We start from the raw sequence: 26915 nt of genomic DNA, 5'->3' as shown, positions 1-26915 counted from the left end.
AAGTCAGAGAACCAGAGGGAGGGTCCACCAGAACAACTTCACTCACACATTAGCTCGGGAGCACAGGATCCGGGCAAAGAACTCCTCAAAATATCCTTACGTTGCAAACTACAAAGGAAAACATTACTTCCAGGAATGTGATAAGAAAATAAAAACCATTCAGAAACCATACATACTGCTGATTAAGTTTAAATAACTAAGTTATTTTAATAAAACAGACATAAAATAGACATTAATTTTTTTATTTTCAAAAATCTGGGTTAAACAGTCAAGCTGCACATACATAAACCAAACAACAACAACTTAAAAAAACAAAAACAAAACCCAGAACCTTGCAAATTGTTAACAGACTCTAATAGCCTATCGACTAGAGAGCTGGACTAGATGAAAAAGAAAATCCCTTCCACCTCTGACACTTTATGACAGAAGACAGATGCCACCAGGGCTTTCCCAAATGTGTGCTCCCGTGTGCAGGCAGCAGCGGGGGAAGAAAGAAGAAGTTGACAATGGTACATTAAAATCGTTCAAGTTACTGACCATTTCTTCTATTATTCAGAATGATGTTTCCAGTGTTAAGAAATGACGGATATCCTCCTCTACACTAAAACAAGAACAAAAACAAAAAACCCCCCAAAAAACCAACATACCCAGAACAGTGAACACATTAGGACACAGCTTTGTTGCCATCATTTGGAACGTAGAGCCCCATAGAAAATACTTAAAATTTTAAATAAAAGCACTGCGTTTCTCATCTAAGTCGTTATAGTGAACAGACTTTTGTCAGTCACAGCCAAGTGATAGGGGACCCTGGAAAAGGCTACACTTGGAACCTCTCCAGAAGAGACTCTCTCCATCTGGAAGAGGTTTGCGGGGCTTCAGAATGAAAGAGGAAGCAAACGCAGAGCAACCTATTAACCATTCTATTGCTAAATTTAAAGCAAACACGCTGGTTGTGTTGAAAATTTAATTTAGAGTTTAAATCGCCAGGAAACTTGGGGGCACCGATAAACCTTTAGACGGCCAGGAAGGAACTGAGCATTAAGGCCAGTGATACTCAACATTCCTGGGTCTTTTCAAGTCCTTCCAGTGCAAGCAAATGAAAAACCAACCCAAACAACCCAGATTCAGTTCTAAGGCTGACATGAGACTCCAGAAGTAATTAATTGGGGGGGGGGGTTTAGCTGCTTCTCTTCCCTTAATATCTGAATTTAAATCTTTGAGTCCAGCTAGGGAAAGCACAGTCACAGCTCCAGGCCAGCTTCCTGCTGTTGAAACGGAACTTTCCTTATATTCTAAAACAAGGTTTGTTTTCCCTGGTTCTCTTTTTAAAACACAGAGATAGATTCCGTGATTTTCTAACTTGGCACCTGTTGTTAGTTCTGGATTTGAGGAGAGGGGACGAGCATGTGGGATAGCCTCGGCAAGCTCCCGCCCAGGCTCTCAGACTCCTTGCCTTTTCTCACTTGGAAGCGAGGGAATCTCTCAGAAGAGTATTTTGGGCAGGAGCAGAGGAATCTAAGGGCCATTTAAATTTTATTTGTAAGGAATGTATCTGAATTTTCTATTTATACGATCATGACGACACATCACTTCAGTAATAAAAATGAAGGAACCCAACACTGTGATTTGGCAATTATTTTCAGGTATGTTTTCTTGCGTTAGGAAAGCCCATTCGGTGAGGCCTTTGGGCACTTTTAGGTACGTGGCTTCCTGTCATATTACCTATTTAAGAGCATGCATATCCTTCTCGTGGGTAAATGGTCTGATGTTTAGTACTCCAGGGTCCCTTGAAATTATATTAAGCAAAAACTGCCCTTTTTTAAACCAAACTTTGTAGGTTACAGTACAGTTTATTAGAATAATCCATAGATGGTTTATTTCCTGAATGCTTGTCATAACTAAAAATTCTTTTGTTTCTTAACGTGGATCAAATTCCAGAATTCCACAATGTTTCCCCCCCAAATTCCCTATTGTTTCCTGGCATTTGTTGCTATAGAGTGGAAGGTTGAAGCCAGAAAGCTCTTTTGTTTTCTGATAGGCAACTTGTTACTTTCTAACAGGATTTTTCATTCTCTATCCTCAGTAGTTAAAATTTTTGCCAGGAGGTGCCTGGGTACCGGTCTCTTTTCTCTTTTTCTTGGCGGGGGGCTGGAATGCAGTGAATTTCACCCTACATACACAGGTTTTCATTCCGTTCAGGAAAGATTTCATTTTTATAGTCTGATGATATATATATTTTTCAATACAGTTTTTCCATCAAGAAAGCAAAACTCAGGGATGTTAGCTAATGTTCTGTCTTCCAAATCTGTTATCTTTCCCCATTGTTTTCATCACGTATTTCTTTTGAAAGAATATGAGGAAGAAAATCTCAAATCTGTCCTCCACATTAATGATTTGAGTGTTTCTAAGCTCAGTCATGTTCTTTTCTGCTTCCAGTGTGGATGGTAATCTGTGCTTTTAGCTTCCTTGCAATCCTTCTTTTTAATCTCTCTTCTTTCTCATTATATTGTAGCACCTTTTTCTCTAAACCCACTCCTGGTCTGAGGTAACTATTGCTGCGTGGAAGCAATTCTTCTGTTCTTCAGTTACAACAAGAAGAATCCTACCATTTTCTTGTTTCTCACAAGAAATCTCACAGTAGACTGCTTTCATTTTCAAATGCTCTTGGAAGCTGTTTATTTTCCTTGGTTCAGTCATTTTTTTATATACCCCTTTTTGGGTTTTTTCTCTATACTCATCCTTAAATCTGGGCCTCTTCCCAGATCCAGTGTCTGCCCTTGGTTTTGCTATCTGTCCATGTGAGTGTCAACTTTCTTTTGTGGGTATAGGCGCGGTGGATAAGGAAGTATGCATATTTCCAAGTCCAATTTCAAGTTTAGTGCTTTGCTATTGAAGTGCCTTCCTATTCCTTCCTATTGTTTCCTGGATCTCTGAACCAGTATCATACATGAAAAATCACAGTATTTGCATATTTGCAGTTGTACCTGCCCTCACCTAAAGGACATTTTTCACAGAATGCACCATGCCTCTGAGAGATCTTCTTGCTTTTTGCTCACATGTTAGCCCTGTGGTTTGGAGTCTTGGGCTGAATGAAGAGGAGGTGGGGCAGGGAGAAGGCAGAGGGGGTGGGATAGAGAATCTTCATGGTCTGCCACCTGGTAGAGAGGCAGGATCAGTCAGTTATTTCTCTGGCTCGGGAGATCTGATCCTGAGTAAGCAGGCAGTCATGGCTGGGGAAGAAAACGAGTTACTAAACATCTCTCAAATTCTTTATTTCTCAGCATGTCCATTTCCAAACCTGGAAGATTTTGCCTCAATCCACCACCATATGCCTCATAACTTGTACCAATTCCTTCTAGACTCTAGAACGGAGATATGGCTTTCTTTGGGGGTTTTTATGAGTGTTTCTTTGGGAAGTTAGGAGTTCAATGGGGGCTTCTGCTAGCCACATGTCATTCTGCGAGATGTAATTCAATAATTCGTTTTTAAAAATCCAAATTTTCCCAGCGATGGTATGAAGGAAAGAGTCCTGGATTAATGTTCTAGTCCTGAATCTACTTACTGTCTTGCTGACCTTGGATTGCCCCTTAGATATCTCTAGGCTTCGACTTCCTTATTGGTAAAATGAGGGAATTTGACTACATGATTTCAGAGTTGCGTATAACCTATTGTTTTTGAAGTCTCAAAGCAGAAAATAAACATGTCGTGATAAAGGAAAGAAGAATAGAAAACAAATGACTAAGGTAAGTATTTTGCTATGAGGGTGCTTTAGCCTAAAGATTATAAAAATCCTCTGACACCAAAATTAAAAAGCAAAAGTAAAAAACATGAGCATATAATTTTGACATAGGTTAGGAAGCCCTTTACATTTTAAGCAATGATAACAGTGTCCAAACAGGTGCAGTTAGTAAACTACTTGACTTTTATTAGAATAAATTGGCATGACCATCTGCCCTTTAGGGTAGATAATAGGTAATACAAGTTATTTATTGGATAAAGACAGAAAATTTTCAATACACAGAATGTTCACAGAAAACCATCAGGTTTTCCAGGAACTACTGACATACCAAGAGACCAATCAATTAGTAAGAGAGTACATATGAGGTGTGCCACTGTACGACTTGAGAAATGAAGTATTTCCCAAACAGAAATTGTGTTTAATTTTTTAAAAGTTCTGTGATAAATGGACCCTCTGTGGCCCCAAAGAAGGCAGTTTTGTCTCATGGATCGAGCACTGGATTTGGAGTCAGAAAACCTGGGTTCAAACTTAAGTTTTCCCACTTATAAGCTCGTTGAGACTTTGAGAAATTTACTTAACTTCTCTGAGCCTTGGGTTTCTCAATAAGTAACATGGGAATACTTAGACCCACCTTGCAGAGCTGTTGTGAGATTAGATGAGAATACAAGGCAGCTGTGAGAAAGCACTTACCATGGTGTTAGTCAAATGTGAACCTTCTAGAAAGTTTTTTGAACTGTAACAGTAACTACAGTTAAATGCAAATTAATCAAATCAATTATATTGACCATAAAATATTAGGAGCTCATTCTCATCTCATTGTGGGGGAGGGAACTATCTAATTGGTTTTAATAGTAATGGAAGCAATATGCATCCAAAATAACTCAGTGATCTTTTTTTGGTTTTAATGAATATTTCCTGAAATTAACTTCCATATCGGCTGCATTAGATTAATAAAGCATTTTAACTGAGCATAGAAATCTGATTCTGGTCAACTAAAAAACATGAGAAAAGTCTCTGGATTTCCTGAACTGTGAAGAACTAGAAGTACATAAAATCATCATCATATTAGGCAAACTTTGCTAGAAGGATGGGCGGCCTCCCTTAAAGGAGTTTTGGGAAATCCTGTGATACTAGAATTCATGGACGCGGAATACATAGTAATTCCCAAAGATAAGTTCATCACCCCACATGGCCTCCTCTTTTCTCAGGAAGGGAGCGTGTCCTTAGGTCACCACCAATCTCTCCCTCCATTCATGTTTCTGCTAAGGTGATTAATTCACATGGGGATAAAACAACAAAGATTTTTAAGAACACTGACTAAACCACTGAATGTTTTTCTTTTAATACAGAGCATTAAAAATTCAACCCCAAAGCAAAAATATTTAAAGATATATGTGAATTTGAAACTTTTAAAATATTCTTCTGCTTAGGACTGTTAACCGTTTCTAAATGTGCATGGGCCCTAACTTAGACAAAATTGGATCTCATGTAGAGAAAATGAGATAACTGTGAGGTCTTTGTTGTTTGCGTTTATCGAAGCCTCAAGGTAACTGGTTACTAGCTCAAAAAGGTTTAGCAATCCAGATTTCAGTAAAAACGACAAAGTGATGCATGTTGATAAGCTGTTTACTGTAAGTAATTAAACTGTGGTCAGCATTAGCCTAGACTGAGAAAAGTAAACAACATGTTGCTGCCTAGAGATAGCAAAAAATAATTTTAAAAAGTTGCAAAACCTGAAAATTCAAGAAAACTATTCTTTCAAAAGAAAGTGTTCCAGTATAGTAAGTAAGAAGCTCTTAAAACTTAGATTAACTATGTGACCTTGAGGAATTAGGAATCTTGCTTCCAAGTTTCGCCACTTCCTAACTATATGGGCTTCGAGAGCTGTAATACTGTTCACGTTGGAGACGATCCGTTCCAATGATCTCACTCTACCGTTGATGGAAGTGAGACCAGGACCGCTGAGTGAGTAGGGAAGGAGCTGCCAGTCAAGTTCTCTTTCTACCACTGCAAGAGGCTTCAGCTTCCACATGAAGGTATTTTGTCCAGATTCTCCCAATGACTGTCTGTGAACATACTGAGATCCAGTGCTTGATCCTTTTAATAAGGTCGAATTGAAATAAAAATCAAAGTAATAGAGTTTCACATTTCTTCAAACACCATTTTCCAGTCAGGGCAAGATTAATACAGCACATAATCCAAGGAGAGCTGGAAAATGCCACACAACCAAGGAGACCATTTCTTTCACAACTTTGGTTCGGTTCTTCCATAATACTCCCCTTTGCAAACACACTGAACAATGCAAGAGCTTTCTCATAAAGCCTCTTAAGGCATCTCCATTCTTCACGTGTTCCTGCTTACAGCTGAGGTATCAGGGCTTGGCTGTGTTGGAGGTAGAATTTATGGGCGGACATGTGACCAGATTATCAGGTTTGGTTTCCTCTTCAAGTTTAACAGTTTAGAGGAGGGAGAATCACCACAATGGAAGAAATAACTGATGCAATGCAGATTAGCTGAATAATATTAATTATTACTGTTAACAAAAGTTGTAGCTAAAGTTGCTAACATAGATTGCATGCTTACTATGCACCTAGGGCTGTGTTAACCTTTCACGTTTAATGGGATCACACCCTTCCCTGCGGACCCCCATCGCCTCTGCCGGGATACAGGTCCAAGGGGAGACCTGCTAGACTGTGGAGAGGAGGTGCCCAGCAAGCAGGGCTCATGTGAGAGCAGAGGCGGGAGGTCTGTGGGCAAGAGCTCGCCCGGAGCTCTCCACAGGTCCTCCCTGAGACCCGCAGCTCCCCTGTTCCCGGGGCGGAGCCAGAGGCAACTTGCCCGTCGGCGAGCTTGTGAGTGCCCGATATTCGTTCCCACTTTGGAGTAAAATAAATAAATAAATCAAGGTAAGTGGAGAAAATGCCCTTTATCTTCCCCGCCCTCTTCCTTCTCTTGGGATTCTCCTTTCTCCTGGCTTAGGCAAGAGTAGAAAATCATGGAGTCCCCCGTGGGCACGAGTGAGGGTGGCTGGAAGGGCCGAATGCCCACTGGAACTAGCCCCGCTGACCCCGCCTCAGATCCTCTGAGGACGGACATGGCCACATCAATGAAGAGGGGCTTCGTCGCGTTAGCAGGTTTACCAGGCGTCACCCCATACAAATTTAAAGCGTGTGTTGTATACACACACACATCTAACACACACACATAACAAAGTACCTCGTTCAACGGGTGGTGCAGAGTAGCTCCTGATAAGTGCGTTCTCTTTCTCACTCCCGCTCCCCAAGGGAGGCATGGAATGCATGGCGTTTATGAGGCTGAGATGCAATTCTTTCATTCCATCAGATATCACTGAAGATTCCACCTCCTGATTTTTTATTATAATCACTCACTTCAGAACTCTGGGGATTTACAGCACCTCAAATAGTGATAAGCAACAAATGTGAGGCAGGGGTGGTGACTCCGCTGAGGAAAAGCCCCTACCAGCAGAAGGATGGCCGCCTCTGGGTCAGTTATTGCTACCTATGGGAATGGTGAAATCTGAAAAGATCCCAGTGATTCCTAATGGTGATTTCCTCTTGAATCTATTTAAAATAAAAATGGAGGTTTTATTTAATTAGGCTGCAGGCTCTGTCTGCCCAATAGTTCTCATGGGTTATATTTTTGTTTCAGTGCAGAACTGACAGGAAAAATCACCATCTGCTTTCCACAAACAAAATATCCTTTGGGTGTTTAGCAAACTGAAGAAAACTATATCTAATGTTTGTGTCTCTTTTTTAAGCAAAACTCTAAAACCACTATAGGAAATCACGACAGAATGGTATGCAATATCAAGTCATAACAACACTGATTATTAAATATTACCTGTTATTTATATACACATGGAGACATACCAAAATTAACCCATACTCAGGAAAGATCAACTAGTAAACAAAATTTTAAATGTGCAGTTTAACTAAAAAGGGAACAACATTAAACCTTAAGGCAGCATTGGCTGAGTCTTTTCTGGTAAAGGAAGTATTACATATTTCAACAACTGGTGAATGATTTTTAAGAACAATTAGTTAAAATAAATACTACAGTAATGTTTTGAAAAAGAACTAGGGCTGATTTTAGGACTCTTGCAACAGGAACTTATGCTGGAATTTTAATTTGGGTTAGAAAGCACACGCAGGAACATAATCTTGTAGCAGTCTTTCCTCAAATACGATGTAAAGATTCCTGGAAATTAATGTTATTATTGATTAGCACTCTTTGGGCTCCTTTTTCACTTATTCAGAGTAGTTATCAGAAAATTCTGCTCATGTTTCAATAACATGTGGTCAGTTTGCAGTTTACCTGGGTGCAATCAATAACCTATCATCTTTACACGTAGGTCCTTAATGCTGAGTCTGCTTACCTGGCAGGCCGCCTCCATCATCATGTCCCACGTGCCGGTGCCAACCTAAAATGATGACATCTATCGTGGCTGAAAAAAGTCCTACTTTGATAAACATATTCCAAAGTACTTTCATAAACACATCTGGGGATGTGTTTTCTGTGCAGCGTGTTTGTTGGAGTTCCCTGGTGAAGCCTGAAAATTACCTGTGGTCGTTTTACAGATCTGGTGCTAGATGCTGACGGGACAACCGTATGACACAGAAGGACAGATTTTAAAAATTCCAAAAAAGGTTCAAATGAAAACAGCTTTCACGTGGTGCTGAGGAATAACACGTAGGCACTTCTGCTTTAGGAGGTTTTCATATTTTGATCACAGATCGCTTTTCCCAAGCCACTTCTTTTTCACTACTGGAAAATTCCCGCATGGTACCAACCACCTAGTTCACTGGAAACCTTGCTCTCCCCAACATCGTCCGGTGCATTCATCTTTTCTCGTAAAACTAAAATTGCCCCCGTTGACGCAGGGGTCAAGCTGCTCCCCGGGCTGCGAGCAGTGGGGGCGACCCCCACACCTCTATCAGCACTACTGAGCGCAGCCCCACCAGCTTCTATTAGGCAAAGCTGCTTGCTCTGCAGAAGCAAGCTATCCATCAACAAAACAGAGAGAGGAGTGTCAAGTGCACTTTTCCTTCTGCAAATAGTTACCATGTCTGCCTCTCTCCTTCCAGGTCCTTATTGTGAGTGTAATTCAACCAAGTACATATAGTCTTCATAACATTCTAAAGCTACTAGGCTACTGGGCGTTTTTTTTGTTTTTGTGTTTTTTGATGACTACTTAAACAGTCTCCTTTTTTCTTCCTTTTTTCTTTTTTTTTTAAGAAAATCTGTGCTAAAAAGGCACTAGATAAAACGAATTTCCTCGCTCTTGTTTAGGTAACAATTATACATGGTGTTAGATCCTGTAACTTAACAAAGGTGACACACATTTGGATAAAATACCCTAATTATTCAGACTCATCTACTTTCAGTTAAAAAAACAAACCCAAAGTCAAAGAAATAGCAGGTGACCCTGACAGACCAGCCCGACCTTGAAGTCGCGGTCATTCCCTGCCACCCCAGAGCTCTGGCCTCGGTGGCCTGAGGGAGCTCTTGCCCCTCGGGGTAAGCAGGGCAGTGGCCTGGACCCAGGGAAGACTCACTGACAGCAACTGTGGGAGCCAAGCCTCCTGGAGACCTGAGTAAACGAGACAAAGGTGAAGTTCTCACAGTTTTCCAGCTTGACCTTCTTGGCTAAGTTTGGGACAATCCCCCGAAGAGACCGCAGGCCCATCCTCTGCTCCTCGTACCACACGCTGCCCATGTCTGTGGCCTCCTTCCTGGCCGTAAGGTAGAAAGGGGACTTGGCCTCCATTTGGGTGGGAGGCCGGTGGATGTACATGTACTTATAGAGGAGGCAGTAAGGGCACTGTTTGTGTCCCCTGGAGTGCTCGTGGTAGATCTTCCCGTGACACACTCTTGTGGAACCGCTCCGGCTCTCCCGCTTGACGCTGTCTGTCCGGGCAAAATAGGGCTGGTTTTGTGGGTCTTTGAGCAGCTCGATGTCCCCGTACATCAGATCTGCATGTTCCTGCAGTGTCCGCATATTCAGGTACTGGCTGTTGTACTTGACCACAGTGGACAGGAGAGATAGGGCTGTCATCGCCTAGACACCCTGCCTGCCACATCTCCTCCTCATCGGACAGAGAGAAGTAGACGATATTGCGAGAGCGAGCACCTGACATCCCTGCCTTGCTCAGCACCCACAGCTTCTCCTTGAGCTTCTTGGTGGAAGAACTGAACGTGCTGCTGGTGATGGAAAAGCCCACGCCGGCATTCTTCAGGATGCGGTCCAGGCCCCGGCGAATGGCGTGCAGCGAGGTGGCCAGGAAGTCGGAGCCGTCACTCTTCTTAACGGTGACATAAAAATTCTCAAGCAGCTCGTTCAACTTCGCTGCAGGGATCTCAAATGAGACAAACACTGAGGTTACACATTTGAGGACACCCAAAGAGCCAGACCCCTTCCTTCTCCTCATCCTCCCAGGGGCTGTATTGTGGCCAGGACGTTTTGTGGCCTCTAGAGGGTTGATTCCTAGCCCTGATACAGTGAAGGAACTTCAAATGGAAGATCTCGGTTCCATACTTGGAACCACAGCGTCTGAAGCAGCAAAATGGGACAATATAATCAAGACCTTCTCGAAGGATTATAATGCTTAAATAAAGTAAGGGTCGTGACAGGGTTTGTAAATAGTGGGGAACACACATACACGTACACAGACATAAACATACTAATTATGATTACTGGCCTTTGTAACTTTCACTATTCTGTTCCTCTCTGGAAAGCCTTCCTTCTCTCTCCTTCAGTACAATTCGACCATTCTCTCTAAGGAGTCTGTGAATGAAGTTTACAAACTCTGAATCCTCCAGCATTAATTTCCTCGAAATCTGCACATACTGTTAGGTCCTGCAGGCACTAAACATGGCACCGTTAGGGAAAGACGACCGGTATGTCGGGGTTGCAGAGCAAGTTCATGACCTTAATTCTTCACCTGAAAGAAGCCCTGAAATATTACTGGCTTAATGACCCATAGGGTTATAATATCAATACTTTTTCAAAAAATATGAAAAGCTTAATGACTATACTGACAACTAAAGAGAGCTCCTCACTTGGATATGGTGGGAGAAGGAAGCCCGGGCATTAAGAGAACTTTATTTTCTTTTTTAAACTTTTTTAAAAAAAAGATTTTATTTATTTTATTTGAGAGAGAGAGAGAGAAAGTAGGTGAACTCACACCGGGGTGGAGGACGGAGGGGAGGGGCAGAGTGAGAAGCAGACTCCCCGCTGAGCAGGGAGCCCAATGTGGAGCTCACTCCCAGGACTCTGGGATTATGACCTGAGCTGATGGCAGACCCTTAACCGACTGGGCCACCCAGGCGCCCTGAAAGCTTTATTTTCAAGAGGTAGCCAGAAAGAGAAAACCAGACTTTGCTCATACTCCTTTCAGGCCAGGTACACATTCTAGGACACAGAAAGTCTCAACAGAAAACTTTTCAAAAGTAGAAACTGTACAGGTAACATTCATTCTCCTAACTGCCCTTGGGTCAAAGAGAAGATAAAAACTGACTTAGAGATTAAAAACCAACCAAACTGAAAACACTCCATCTTAAAATACATGAGATTTGCTAAATAAACTCTTATAACACCATAGTCTTGAATGACTTTTTTAGAAAGTTGTATTGAAAATTAGCAAACTGATTATTCAGCTCAAAAAGCTAGAGAAAGTAAATTAAATTCAAAAATAATAGAGTGAATCGATAAAAATAAAACATAATGAACTAGAAAAGATATAAATTTGGATTAAGAAATGAAAACATATAATCTTTGAAAAGACCTATAAAGTTGATAAACTACCAGAAAGGCTGACAAAAAGAGAGAAAGAGAAAGAAGAGGAAAGGAAATATATATGTAAACAATATCAGGAATGAGAAAGACAGTAATTATAGAAAATGAATCCATAATATGAAAGAACATTATATACTTTATACATATTAATTTGAATATCTGGGTGACCTCAACAATTTTTTGGCAAAATATAAATTACCAAAGTTGGTTCAATAAGAAGTAAAAGAGGGCGCCCGGGTGGCTCAGTCGATTAAGCGTCTGCCTTCGGCTCAGGTCACGATCCCAGGGTCTTGGAATCTAGTCCTGCATTGGGCTCTCTGCTCAGTGGGGAGTCTGCTTCTCCCTCTGCCCCCACCCCCACTCATGCTTGTGCTCTCTTCGCTCTGTCTCTCAAAAATAAGTAAATAAAATCTTAAAAAAAATAAGAAGTAAAAGATCTGAAGAGCCCCCAAATAGAGTGAAATGATTGTCAGAGACATATATCACTCCTAAGGAGATGGCATTATGGAGTCTATATAGCTTTTGTACTTAAACAGTTTTGAAGCATAGGAAAGAGAAAGGGTCTTCATTTTTCTCGAATCCAAATCTAACAGATACATAAAAAGAAAAGCATATGAATATAAAAATAAACAGCAATTTTAATTTTGCACTGTGCCATGTTATTTAAGACAGGTGTACGTTAGGGGTGCCTGGGTGGCACAGCGGTTAAGCGTCTGCCTTCGGCTCAGGGCGTGATCCTGGCGTTATGGGATCGAGCCCCCACATCAGGCTCTTCTGCTATGAGCCTGCTTCTTCCTCTCCCACTCCCCCTGCTTGTGCCCTCTCTCGCTGGCTGTCTCTATCTCTGTCGAATAAATAAAATAAAATCTTAAAAAAAAAAAAAAGACAGGTATACGTTATAACCTGGAAAACGAGGACAAGGCTCTGATATACAGCTCTGATATTCAGAGTAGCAATTAACATGGTACCACACAAAACAAGGACTGCCTATATTATCAAACCAAATTCAGAACTGCAGGAAAGCAATACTACATCAAGACAAGTAGGGATTGTTGCAGAGTATAACGATGATTCAATCTTAATAAATATGTTAATATAATTGACTTACAGAGAGAAAGTAATCTTAATAAATATGTTAATATTTATTACAGAGAGAAAGTAATACGCACTTGCTAATTACTGAAAAATTACTTGAAAGTTTGATATCCATTTCAAATTTTTTAAAATTCAAAATAAATTTAGATTGGAAGAAAAAAATTACTTGTAAGTTTGATATCCATTTCAAATTTTTTAAAATTCAAATTAAATTTAGATTGGAAGAAAAAAAATCCTCTTAATATGATGAAGAGTATTTTATAGACAAGAACTATAAAAATTATACCTAAGATGGAAACATTAAAATGGTTTTTTTATAAAGTCAGGAATAAGATGAGCTTGCCGAGTATCAGACACTGTAGGTGTGTAACACTATTCTGGAGGTTCTAGCAAACCAGGCAAGACAGAAAAAAAATTATACACACACACGTATGTATATGTGTATATACTAAAGGAAAAAGATAAAATATAATTGTTTTCTGATCATCTGATTGTTGGTCTAGGAAACTCCACGACATTCACCTGAAAAGCCATCAGTAGGTTAGCTACATACAAAATATGAAACTCCCGTCAAAATAACCATGACTCTCAAACTCAGCTGGTTTCAGATTTTTATGTTGTTACCTGCAAATCCCTACTTGCCAGTGTTAACCTCTCTTTGTATTAGTTGGGATTTGTTCGGTCCCAAGAGCTAAGTCACATTTGAACAAACCCCTAGGCCAAGAGGGATGTCAGATTTAGTGGACTCCAAGACCATCAGGGCTCTGTCTCTCATCTCTGCCTCTCTGTGCAAAGCGGCTTTCTTTATATAGCTTAAAACATAACTCCCTAGCACTCCCTAAGATTTGCATCTTACAGCCTCAGGTACGGGCCATGTTCAATTCTCATCGACAGTAGAAAAAAATCTAAAGAAAGGATTCCGGTTAGCCCATTCCTGATCCAAACAACTGATCAAAAGGTAGGCCACTGTACTAACATGATGGCTTCTTCAGTAAGCATGGGGATTGTAGACGTGGAAGGGTTCCTTACTAAGGGATGTTGAGCAGAAAATCTTATTACTGTAGCACCTAAAAACAAAACACAACACAACAACAAAAAAACCAACCTCTGAGGGACACCTGGGTGGCTCAGTCAGTTAAGCGGCTGTCTCTAGATTCAGCTTAGGTCATGATCTTGGGGTCCTGGGATTGAGCACGGAGTTGGGCTCCTCACTCAGCAGGGAGTCTGCTTGAGGATTCTCTCTCCTTCCCTCTCCCTCTCCCCTCCCCCAGGACTCTCTCTCTCTAAAATAAATAAATCTTTAAAACAACAGGGGCACCTGGGTGGCACAGCGGTTAAGCGTCTGCCTTCGGCTCAGGGCGTGATCCCGGCGTTATGGGATTGAGCCCCACATCAGGCTCCTCTGCTATGAGCCTGCTTCTTCCTCTCCCACTCCCCCTGCTTGTGTTCCCTCTCTTGCTGGCTGTCTCTCTCTGTCAAATAAATAAATAAAATCTTTTAAAAAAATATAATGTTATCAATATACACCCTCAGGGAGAAACCCGCCTTTCACATGTGCTACTGCTCACTGCTCCAGTTTCCAGTTTGTGTGTGTGTGTGTGTGCGTGTGCACGCACTGTGGATGTTTCCCTTCCTTTTGCAAGTAGAACAGAAAGGCCCCTCACAGTATTTAGAGCACTATGCTGTCAGAAGTAGAAATCTGGATTTCTTACTTCATCTATTGTTGGTGCCCTAAACATGTCACCCAAACTTGGACATGTCATCTGCCTTGGGCTTCAGTTATGATTATGATCTCTATGTGCAAGACCTTTACATCTATGCTTCCAGCTCTAACATATCTCCCACGTTTGTTTGTTTATTTATATTTTTATTTTTTTTAAGTAAGCTCTAGGCGTAATGTAGGGCTTGAACTCATGACCCCGAGATCAAGAACCGCATACTCTACTGAGCTAGCCAACCAAGTGCCCCCTTTTCTCCCATGTTTTGAATCCCACATTCCCAACTGTTTATTGGACATGTCCATCTGGACATCTGTCTACTTTAGACTCAGTATATCCAAATCAAAATATGCCTTTCTGTTCTGTCTCTACAGGTACAAAAATATTTCCTTCCATTCACCAACCTCAAACATTTCAAATTGGAAGGGATTTTAAGAGCTCATTTTACAACTGGAGAATTGAGGACCAAGGACACTAAATAAGTTTTTGCTCATCACTTCCAATTAATTTTGCAAAATATCTTTTTCACTGTATTCCTCCCTGTTAAAGAAACTTCAGTGGTTTCCCTTTTGCCTACCCTTTAGATCTTATAGTCAGAGCAGTCTCCCTATTTCGACAGTCCCTTCCTGGCTGTCACTGCAATAATCCTTCAGATACAGTCTCTCTTTACAAATAAAAACAAAACAAAACTTCAACGGCTTCCCAATATTCACAAGATTTTAGTTTGGCTTTTAAGGTTTTACCCAAATCTGGTTTTATAGTCCACTATCCCACATCTGAAATCTCTGAGGCAGGCAAGTGAGTCTCTCCCTCCAAATCTTACTCTTCCTCATGTCACTTCCACACTTTTGTCTTCATCCAATTCTATTGAAATTCTAACTCTCCTTCAAAACACTGCTTAAATATCAATTCCTTCACTAGTTACACCACACTGAAATTAATTTATCCATCTGAATTTTTTGGCATTTCTGATCTGTACATTCATAAGATACTTATTAAATTCTGCTCTGTACTGTGTATATTTTTCTTAGGGGTTTCATGTTCTTTCAAAGTTTTCTCAAGCAAAAAGCAACTGTTCTGTGTTCCCCACAATGCTTAACACAATGCCCAGCATTTAGAAGCTGTTAAAGTGGCTGAGAGATGAAGTAAACTCAAGAGTTTCTTACCTTGGTGATGTCCGTGTGATCTTTGAGCCCGTTGGTCACACACCAATACCGCCAGACATTCAGGGCATATCGTGTGGCTTTGGTAGTGTTTGGGCTTACTGCACTGGTACACAGATCATTCAAGTCATCATTAATATTAAATACAGGAAATTTGTTGAGCTTAGTAGAATAGGCTAGAAACAAAAACAATAAAAGGCATTAAAATAATTCGCCATTCCCCTCTTTAGAGAATCACATCTTGGGATCATGTTATAAATAACAGAAATCTCCTAAGAGATAACACTTTAAAAAATGAAATGTCTATCAAGTGTACATATATTAGAATAAATAAAGTAGGGAACAGTATTTCTAGCATGGAACCAATGTGGTAACCTTGCATTCGATCCCAGTGTTTTTGCTAGATGTATCAACTGATGCACTAATGCAGGCATTCTGATAACAGAAGGGAAAAAATGAATGCAGAAAAACAAAGAATGTTCTGTCTAAAATTTTCACTGGAAATAAAAGGCATTTATATGAACAACAACAACAAAAAAAATAGAAGGAAATAAGGGAAGACAAGTTACACATCCTTTCTCTCAGTGTATGCAGAGCTGTTATTTCTTTGTAATGTAGTGCCATCCTAGACAGACTTGTATTACGTGGTGTTGGCATATTTCTTTAATTATTTTCACAAATGAACAAAGAGATATTTAAACCCTGACTCCCCAACCCATCAGCTAGCTTAGAATCAGAATGGAATGTAAAGTGAGAATAATATTATGGGAAAAAAGGGAGAACATGCTAGAGGGGCTCACATCATCTCAGAGAAGGAACAGATTTTAAATTGCAATTGCCAAACTAAGTCAGATGAAAACTGGTCTCCCCTCAAGCTGTCCATGTTAATTGTTGGATATTTGGATATGGACTAGATAATCAAGTCCATAACCATTAGGCCTTTCTTTATACTCTGCGATCTACTAAAACCAAGCTTAAACTGTTTAAATTGCTGTCTTTGGATAGAAAAAAAAAACCCCAACAAAGTGCACCACCTTAAAATGAACACAATGCCAACCTTCTAGTTTATTTAATGGTTCCGAACCTCTCTGATGTTTCCATGTTCAAACAAGGCACTAAGAGGCTGAGAAACAGCAAAACAGAAAGTTGGTGCAATTACCAAGGTGACCTGCAAATTGGTTCCACTTTGCCTAACTCACCTCACCTTCCACCGCCCCCACTGAGGAACTCCCAGCCACCAGCTCTTGTTGTCCCCAGCATCCACCTGTGCCCAAGACACCACACCAACCTCCCCCGCCACCACCCCCCCGTAGCCTGAGAAATCTCCCCATGGTCTTTGTACCAAATACGGTCTTTTTTCCCATTTCCAATTCCAATTCCAAACTCACTTCTACAGCATCTTCCCCACACAAACTGAACTCCCTTATTCTCTCCAGTATGTGTTTCACATTTGCTTTATTATTCCTTAGAACTGTGATGTAACTGTGTCCAGAAGATCTCCAGTTAATTTTGTAGTTCTCCTTAAGACTGTGTCTTTACCCTTTAAGTCTGCTTTGTGTATAGCAAAAGAGAAATAAATAATGTTAGAAAGGCTATCTGAAGCGATTGTGTCATGTGAGTATATTCCTCTCACCACCCTCATAAACTGAGATAACTCATATTGTTTCTGGGACTTGCTTGATGTTAATGAAAGAATTCTAGTATAAAATTTATTATCATTACATCTAGTGTTAATTGAATGCTTACTATATGCCAAGAGTTATCCGTAATCACTAAGCAACTGTGTTTTTATACTTATTTTACCAATAAGGAAACTGAGCCTCATACATTTAGTAACTTCATACATCACTCATCCAATATTTACCAAGGTGCCCTCTCTGCGCCAGGCACTGGGCTGTCCCAAGTCATGTAGTTAGCAAGTGCTAGAGCTAGGGTTTGGACTTGGGTCCCACTGGCTCTACGTTCTGACCACCACAGCAAAGGAATCATGTACTACATGGATAAAGTTTCAGTATGGAATACAGTTTAGGTATTAGCCACTTATGAAAAGTATATCCTGGCCCCCAACATTTACTTGTATTAATCTTCAGTGAGGAGAACTAAGTCTGATTTATTTATACAACTATTACAGTTTCACTATATTTGCTTATTTTTAAACAACCACAACAAAAGGTTTATTTGCAACACAGCCTAGTCCCCATCATTTCAGTACAGAATAGGAGTAGAAAAAAGTCACACTGTAAGATAGGATGTTTAATTATTACATGAAACAATTACATGGCCATAAAGAATTTCATTTTTATCATAGGACAAACTGTACACTGAAAATAGAAAACAAAATCCTAGTACATGGAGAAAACAGGTAAAGAATGCTTGTATGCTTACATAATGGGAAAGAAATTGTGTGAAAATGATTAAAGGACACATATGGTTCTATCATAATTATAAAGAATAAATAAATTTACTTAATACATTGCTTTTTAAAAATTCTGACTACAGGGGGAGCCTGGGTGGCACAGCAGTTAAGCGTCTGCCTTCGGCTCAGGGTGTGATCACGGCGTTATGGGATCGAGCCCCACATCAGGCTCCTCTGCTATGAGCCTGCTTCTTCCTCTCCCACTCCCCCTGCTGTGTTTCCCTCTCTAGCTGGCTGTCTCTATCTCTGTCGAATAAATAAACAAAATCTTTAAAAAAAAAAAATCTGAGTACAGGGGCACCTGGGTAGCGCAGTCGTTAAGCGTCTGCCTTCGGCTCAGGGCGTGATCCCGGTGTTCTGGGATCAAGTCCCACATCGGGCTCTTCCGCTGGGAGCCTGCTTCTTCCTCTCCCACTCCCCCTGCTGTGTTCCCTCTCTCGCTGGCTGTCTCTCTGTCACATAAATAAATAAAATCTTAAAAAAAAAATTCTGAGTAGAAGTTATAAATCTATGGTGCCAAGGAAATTTTCAGGAGGCTGTATTGATGGAGAAACAAAAGTAAGGACTTCCAACTGAATACAGGAGAAAGAGAGGACTACTAAAGAAAGATCTGCATTTTTCTTCCATTACAGAACAGGCAAACTTCAAGCTCAAAGTTCGGAAGAGCTGGCCATGGGAGCAGGTTTGGACCGTGGGGTCGTGTACTCACTCTAAGGACGGCCAGATCTGCACAATTACCCTGCTCTCTATGCACGGTTACCACCTACATCATTTACAGCATGGGTGCTGGCAAGCATAGCGTGGAAAGTGAGGGAAATTGCTGTGAAAAGCCACCCTCAGAGTCAAAGAGAGAAGGGGCATTGCCTCAGGAAACGGACACAGGAAGGAAAAACAAAAAGCGGCTGCAAAAAGCAAAAAAAAAAAAAAAAAAAAAAAAAAAAAAAAAAAAGGCTGAATGCATGCCCTCTGTCAGGTAACACTTCCTCTGTGTCTACAGTTGAGAGTTCCCAGCTTCCCAGCTTGTTTTCAACTTGTACACCCTGAAGAGAAGCCTATTTGTGGGTTCTGCTTTGTCCACTCATTACAGCTGGCTGAAGTCCACTTGCAAAACCCTGTGCTCAACTATTACCTTCAAGAGTGAGCTGTGTCCAGATATATCAAACAAGAGCCTTTAATAATGTCTAAGAAAATCCCTGTAAGCCAGCAGTAATGATAAATCGAGACTTTCATTTTAAAATGTGAGTTCACGGGGGTGCCTGGGTGGCTCAGTCGGTTAAGCGTCGGACTCTTGGTTTGGCTCAGGTCATGATCTCAGATTGCGAGATAAAGCTCCGTGTTGGGCTCTGCATTCAGTGGGGAGTCTGCTTGAGACTCTCACTCTCTCCCTGTCCCTCTGCCCTTCCCCCTGCTCTCTCTCAAATAAATAAATAAACCTTTAAAAAAAAATTGTGAGCACACAAACAAGCATCACTTAGCACCTGGGGAAAACAAATAACATCCAAGCAGAGCAACTAATTCCATATTCCTAGTCTCCCACAGAATTAATTCAATGGGAAAAAATTCAAAAGATCACGAATATATCATTACATAGACTTGAGAGCATAATTCATCCTTAAAACAAAAACAGCTTTCATTGGAAATGGAAAAATAGAACAAGAAAGACCCTGGAAATTTAAAATGACTGAAAAAACATATTTTAAAATACTTAATAGAAGAGCTAAGTATTGGAATGAATATGGCTAAAAGACAAATTAGTGATACGGAAGGAATTTTCCTAGAAGGGCAAGCAAAGTCATAACAGTTTTTAAATTGTGAGGGTGAAGTTAAGAGGCACAGAAGACCAAGGCAGGAAATTCAAATTCTAGCTTATAAGAATTCAAAAGAAAACATATGAGAGGACAGAAAAAAATAAATAGTGAAAGAAATAATATAAAAAAGTTCCATTACTCAAAAAGATTTTAATCTTTAGGGTGTTAAGGCTCATAAACTGTCAAATATACATACTGAAGAAGACGTATCTTATATATTTATAAACATATCTTGGTGAAATTTCCAAGGTCTATGAACAAAAAGAAAATTTTATCATCTTTATCTGGTAAGAGGGAAAAAGTCCTCAACATAGTAACAAGAATCTGGTTTCTCATCTGTGATACCACATGCTAAAAAATAATGACTCTGTCTTCCCAGAGCTGTAAAGGAAAAAGACTATAAAATAAAGAATTCTATTACCTACTTAAGGTATCATTCAACTGCTAGGGCAAAATAAAGATACTTTCAATCTTGAAAGACATAGCATCCAAGAACAAGTTAATAAAAGAAATGAAAACTTAAAAATGATGGCAGGAGGACTTCTACTTAGGGCTATAATGGAGTAGTTGGTATTATACTATCTTTCCTGCTGAGGATAAGGCTAGATAAAATGCACTGGAAAACAAAAGTAACTAGAACTGAAGGAGCAAAAATCCTGGAGAGATGGGAAATGCACAGAAGTGAGTCCTGCATTGATCACCATGTTTTCCTCTTCAATCATTTGAAGAGTTGCAGTGCAGATCACACAGCCCAAACAGAAACAAGCAGCCTGAAGTCTACTGCCATCTCAGAGAAATAAGTATACAAATATTCAAGTACAGTTCTAATAAGCAGCCAGTACTTGAGAGTTGGACATCCTGGAGGAAGGGAACCATAGAAAGGTAAGCCAACATTCTGCATGCAATTTTCCTTCCAGGAATTGCTGATTCCTAAGCTAAACATGCAGAGGCAAGATGCAGAGAAACCAAGTAGAAAGGAGAAATCACTGAGAGGAAACTGCAAGGCACTGAGGAGTCAAGAATAGTAACAGAGCCTTCTAAGGGGGAGAAGACTTGGTAACAATAAAGGCTTTCATTTGTGACCAGGAAAGGCTTAACTGTAAGAATAAGAAAAACTGGAAATACAGATGGCCCCTGACTTATGATGGTTTGATTTATGATTTTTCTACTGTACAATGATGTGAAAATGACAGGCATTCAGTAGAAATTGTACTTCAAAATTTGAATTTTGATCTTTTCCTGGGCTAAGTGATATGTGATAGGATGCTCTCTTGTGATGCTGGGCAGTGGCAGACAGCCACAACTACCAGTCAAACTTGTGATCACAAGGGTAAACAACCAATAGATTCACAACATTTCTGTATCCACAGGACCATTCCGTTTTTTATTTTCAGCACAGTATTCAATAAATTATGTGAGATATTCAACACTTCATGTGTTGGATGATTTTGCCCAACTGTAGGCTAACATCAGTACCCTAAGCACATGTAAGGTAGGCTAGGCTGAGATGTTCAGTAGGTTAGGCATATTAAACACATTTTCTACCTAAAACATCTTAACTTATGATGGGTTTATCAAGATATAACCCCACTGTAAGTCAAGAAAGACCTGTAGAACAGTCTTAACTGGATTAAGGTGATCTGCCTACCTTATTTGCTAGCTAGCGGAAATTTAAATCCTCTCTGGAGAAAGGATAATATCTTCAACAAGTTTTCATACACAATGGCCAGAATTCAATAACAAGTTAACAGATATACTATAAAATAAGACCAAATGAATGAAAAACAAGAGAAAAACCAGACAACATAATTATTGGAGTTGTCACACATAGACTTTAAAATAATTTTAATATGTTCAAGGAAATAAGGAGAAGATAGAGAATTTTACTAGAGCATCAGAATCTATTAACAAAATGGAAATTATAGAATTCTCTCCCTTCTTTCTCTTCTTTTTCCCTTTTCTTCCTGAACTTTTCAATTTCAAAGCAGTTGGTGGGGCAGAGCAAAATAGACATCTGTTTTCCTGGAGTATGTGTGTGTTGAAGGGGCTATGGGGGCTTAGAGTGAGGCATGAAGCCTGCCCTAGTGAGGGATATAGGAAACTGACTGGGGCAAGAAATACGTTTCAGTGAGAGGCAACGGAGCCTGAACTAGGAGAGAAAAACAAACATCCCATGCAGGGGTAGTCAGGTATGTGGTGTGATTGCCTGAGCTGGGTAAGGAGGACACCCCCACAGAAGTGGGAGATTTGGGAAGAAGCCATATGTGAAAAGTCAGAGTCTTACTGGGGTGAATAAGGCTTCCCTGCATGGGAGTGGTCTGGTGCCAGGTATGACAGCTCAAGAAGTGTGATGAGGGCTTCCATGTAGGAGGGCATTCCAGCATGGGATGTCAGAGTTTGAGTGGAGTGAGAAAGTGGAAGATGGCCTGGAGAAGAGTGTTATAAGTTGAGTAGATAAAAGACAAGGAGAAAATCTTAAAAGAAACTGGAGGAAAAATACAAATTACCTTCAAGGGAACAACAACAGATTGATCGCTTTTTCAACTGATGTGATGGAAGCCAGAAGACAGATGATTACTTTAACGTGTTGAAAGAAAATTGCTACAAGTGTGGAATTCATACTAAGCAAAGCATCCTTCAAAAATAAAGGTGAAATACAGGGGAAGTCGTACAAAATAATGAATGTATTTGTTATCAGCTGTCAAAGATTAAGTGATAATAAATGGAGTTTTTCAGGCAAAGGAAATGATCCAGGATGGAAACATGCTGATATAGCCAAAAATAAAGAATACTGAAAAGATTGAATAAGTAGGTGAATCTAAATGAACACAGCTGTTTAAAACAATACTAATGGTGTCTTGTGGGGCTTTAAATGCATGTAGAATTAATATTCATTACTATAGCACAAAAGAGGGTAACTGCCTGGCATTATCCAGAAAATGATAAAAACACTAATTTAAAGTAGACTTTAACAGTGCAAGGATGCATATTTTAATCTCCATGGTAACCACTATAAGAATATTGAAAGAATGTATAAGTTGATAGAGGAGGAAGATGGAAAAAAAAAAGACTTGTTTAATAAAAAACAAGGCACAAAGAAGAGATGGGACAAACCAAAAAATGTAGGATTATGGACTTAAACCTAAATGTATCAATTATTCCAGGATCAGTATTCCAATTAAAAGATAAGTGATGTCAGGGTGCCTGGGTGGCTCAGTTGGTTGAGCATTGACTCCTGGTTTCAGCTCAGGTCATGATCTCAGGGTCATGAGATTGAGCCCCAAGTTGGGCTCCACTCTCAGTGGGGAGTCTGCTTGAGATTCTCTCTCTCCCTCTGCCCCTCCCCCTGCTCATGAGCTCTCTCCCTCTCTCTCAAATAAATATATCTTAAAAAAAAAAAGATAAGTGATGTCAGTCTGGATAAAGAAACAAAACTCAGCTATGTGCTCCTTACACATAGGAATGAATAGGGTAGAAATGTTGAAAGCAAAAGGATGAAAAAAAGGTACACTATGTAAACAGCAAAGAAAAGAATGCTGGTATAGCTATATATCAGACAAAACAGACTTTAAGGTAAGATGTATTACTATAAATAAAAAGAAATGTTTTAAAATTCAACAGAAAGATAACAATCCTAAATTTCTATCCACTCACATAGCCTCAAAATATAAAGAGGAAAAGTTCCAAGAATTTTAAAAAGAAAAAGGCAAATCTACAACTAAGACTTTAATACATCTTTTTCTATAACTGACAGAACAAGTACACACAGAAAATAGTATAGACATAGAAGACTGAAACAATGCAAATATCAAACTGTACAAAGAACAACATATCTAACAACTGCAGAAGACACGTTCTTTTCAAAGATACATGGCTCTTTTACCAAAATAGAAATGCTAGGACATAAAGCAAACTTCAACATTCCAAAGGATTAAATCATTCAGAATATCAGCAGAATTAAAATATAATTAATTACAAGAAGATAACTTTTGACCACTAGCAATAATATGCTTCTAAACAAACCCCTGATGAAGGGGGAAAAATCAATGGGAATTAGAAAACATTTCAGGGGCGCCTAGGTGGCTCAGTAGTTTAAGTGTCTGCCTTCGGCTCAGATCATGATCCCAGGATCCTGGGATGGAGTCCTGCATCGGGCTCCCTGCTCAGTGGGGAGTCTGCATCTCCCTCTCCCTTTACTCCTCCCCTCTGCTCATGCTCTGTCTCTCAAATAAATAAATTAAATCTTTTAGAAAAATAAAATATTTCAAACCAAATGATAATAATATGTCAAAGTTATGGGAGGCACTTATTACAGTATCTTTAGAAAAAATTATAGCATTGAATCCAGAGATTAGGAAAGAAAGGTTGAATATCAACTGTACCAGGAAATGATAAAAAGAATAACATATATTTTCAAAAGAATAGAAAGAAGGAAGTACACATAACAGAAATCAATGAAATAGGAAATTTACAATTAAAAAAGAAGTAATGCCAAAAAGATGGATTTGAAGAGACTAACAAACTTAATAAACTGGTAAGAAAAATAAGAGAAGACACAAATTGCAACATCAAGAATGAAACAGGGGTTATCACTACAAATCCTACAGATATTAAAAAGATAGTAAAAAGATATTATGAACAACTTGATGCCAATAAACTTGAAAAGTTGGATAAAATGGGCAAATATATACAAAAGCCACAACTTACTAAAACTGAACAAGAAATATAAAATTTAAATAGTCTTACATCCATTAAACAAACTGAATCTGTAATCTAAAATATCACAAAAAACCCTTCAGGCTGAGATGGATTTCACTAGCAAATTCTTTTAACATTTAAGGATGCCAAACCTAAAAACTCTGCTAGTGAACAGAAAAAGAGCATACCCATTTTCTTTTTTTAGGGCAGCATAGCTTTTTATAAAAAAAAGTATGACAAGAACAATACAATAAAAGAAAATTACAAGCCAACATAGCTCATAAACAGATACAAAAAATTCTTAACATAATATGAACAAATTGGATGTTTACCTCACACCACAAACAAAAAAACAATTCCAAATGGATCATACCTAAATGTGAATGATAAAACAATAAAGCTTCAAGAGAAAAACATAAGAGACCATCTTTATGATCTTAGGGTAGCTGCATATTTTTAATAGAACATCAACATTATTACCTCAAAAGTCAAAGACTGATCAATTGAATTTCTTTAGAATTAAGAAGACATTTATTAAAATGTACTATTCAGAGGGAGCAAAGGCAAGCCACATAGTAAGAGAAGATATCTCAAGTGCGTATATCTGACAAACCAATTAGAAGGCAGCTAGATGAATTAAAAATGGGTAAGCTTGAAGGGACACTGCATAAAATGAGAAATATCATTAATTTTTCAGGAAACTGCATAAAATGAGAAATACCATTAATTTTTCAGAAAACATAAATTAAAATCCATCCACCAAAATGTCTAAAATAAAAAACAAAATCAGCAAATATCAAGCATTGGTGAGGACGTAGAGCCATAGGAACACTCCTACTCAGCTGGTAGGAATGGCAATTTGCACACCCACTTTGGACACTAATTGGTAGTATCTACTAAAGTTGAATATACAAACATTCTATGATCCAGCAATCCTACACCTGAGTATATATCCAACAGAAGCATGTACATGTTTACAAAGGCGTGTAATATGAGCATTCATAAAAGCACAATTACTAATAGAAAGACCCAAGCTGGAAATATAAATATGTTCATAAACAACAGAATGCATATGAAATTGTAAAATAATTATACACTATATTAGTACACAATAAGGACAAGGAATGGACTACTGGAATCAACTAACATGAAAAATATGGATGAAGCCCACAAACACAATGTTAAACAAAAGAGGCCAGACACAACAGAGTGAGTTGAAATGGTCCACTTGTATAATTTAAAAACAGATAAAAGTGACTCTATGGTGAAATAACGAAGTGGTTGCCTGAGGGAGATAAATAGGGGAGGGCATCTGGGGTTCAGATAATGTTCTATGTCTTCCTCTAGGTGGTGTTTTTAGCAATATGCTTGCTTCATAAAAATTAACCAAGCTGTACATTATTTGTGCCCTTTTATGTCTGTAAAATTCAGTAAGAAAACTTCCAAAAAATTCTTTTTTTTTAATTATAAGATTACTTCCTTCCTTCCTTCCTTCCTTCCTTCCTTCCTTCCTTCCTTCCTTCCTTCCTTCCTTCCTTTCTCTCTCTCTCTCTCTCTCTCTTTCTTTCTCTTTTGAAAGATAGCACGAGTGAGGGGAGGGGCAGAGGGAGAGGGAGAGAGAATCTCAAGCAGACTCTGCATTGAGGGCAGAACCCAATGCATGGCTTGATCTCAAGACCCTGAAATCATGACCTGAGCTGTAACCAAGAGTCAGATGCAAAAAATTCTTAAAATTAAAAATGTATATATAAACATAATGAAGAGTTATACCATGTACCTAGATGGAAAGTCTCAATATTATAAGGATGTTTAATTTCTTCAAGCAATCTTTAATGTGGTGTAATTCTAATTAAAATCCCCCTTTTTGTTGTTACTGGTCAGGCTGATTCTAAAGTTTATCTGGGAGAGTAAATGCGTAAGAAAAGGAAGGCAATTTTGAAAATAATATTTGGGAGGCTTTGCCCTGAAAGATATAAACATGTACTATAACACTGCAATAATTTAAAGTTTAAGTTCTGGAAAAGAAAGAGACAAATAGATCAGTGCAACAGAAGAAAGTCCAGAAAAGGCCTGTGAAAATATGCAAATTGAGTATATCATAAAGGCTCCAATTCAAAATTGCTGGGGAAAGGATGGACTCTTCAATAAATGCTTTGAGATAATAAGCTATTGAGTTGGAAAAACAAAAACAAAAGCAAATTTAGATTCCTATTTCATACCACACACAACAAATTTCCAAATCTTTTTTCCAAAAGGCTGTTTCCAAAAAGAAGACAATTTTCATGATTTGGGGAGTAAGAAAAGCCTTTCTCAGCATGATACAACCCAGAGCTATAAAAAAGATTAACAAGTCAGATGACATAAAAATTCGAAAGTTCTGCATTGAATAAATTTTAAAAGACAATAAACAGACCTGGAGAAAATACTTGTAACACACAAAGTGACAAAGTACATATGAAAAT

The 26915-nt window shown here is 39.1% G+C and overlaps 1 protein-coding gene across 1 annotated transcript in view; it reads right to left on the bottom strand.

Moving 5' to 3' along the window:
- Nucleotides 1-232: 232 nt before the first annotated feature.
- The window catches only part of KIAA1958 (KIAA1958 ortholog), a 157152-nt gene continuing 130469 nt past the window's right edge, over nt 233-26915 (bottom strand). The window contains 3 exon segments of the mRNA XM_034664298.1: nt 233-9801; nt 9803-10116; nt 15535-15707. Of these exon segments, the coding sequence (XP_034520189.1) occupies nt 9312-9801; nt 9803-10116; nt 15535-15707 (977 nt within the window). The 3' untranslated portion in view covers nt 233-9311.

Source organism: Ailuropoda melanoleuca, chromosome 7 (assembly GCF_002007445.2).
Source record: "Ailuropoda melanoleuca isolate Jingjing chromosome 7, ASM200744v2, whole genome shotgun sequence".
NCBI lineage: Eukaryota > Metazoa > Chordata > Mammalia > Carnivora > Ursidae > Ailuropoda > Ailuropoda melanoleuca.
The sequence above is the reverse complement of the archived record's forward strand: the minus strand, read 5'-3'. Positions and strand labels throughout refer to the sequence as shown.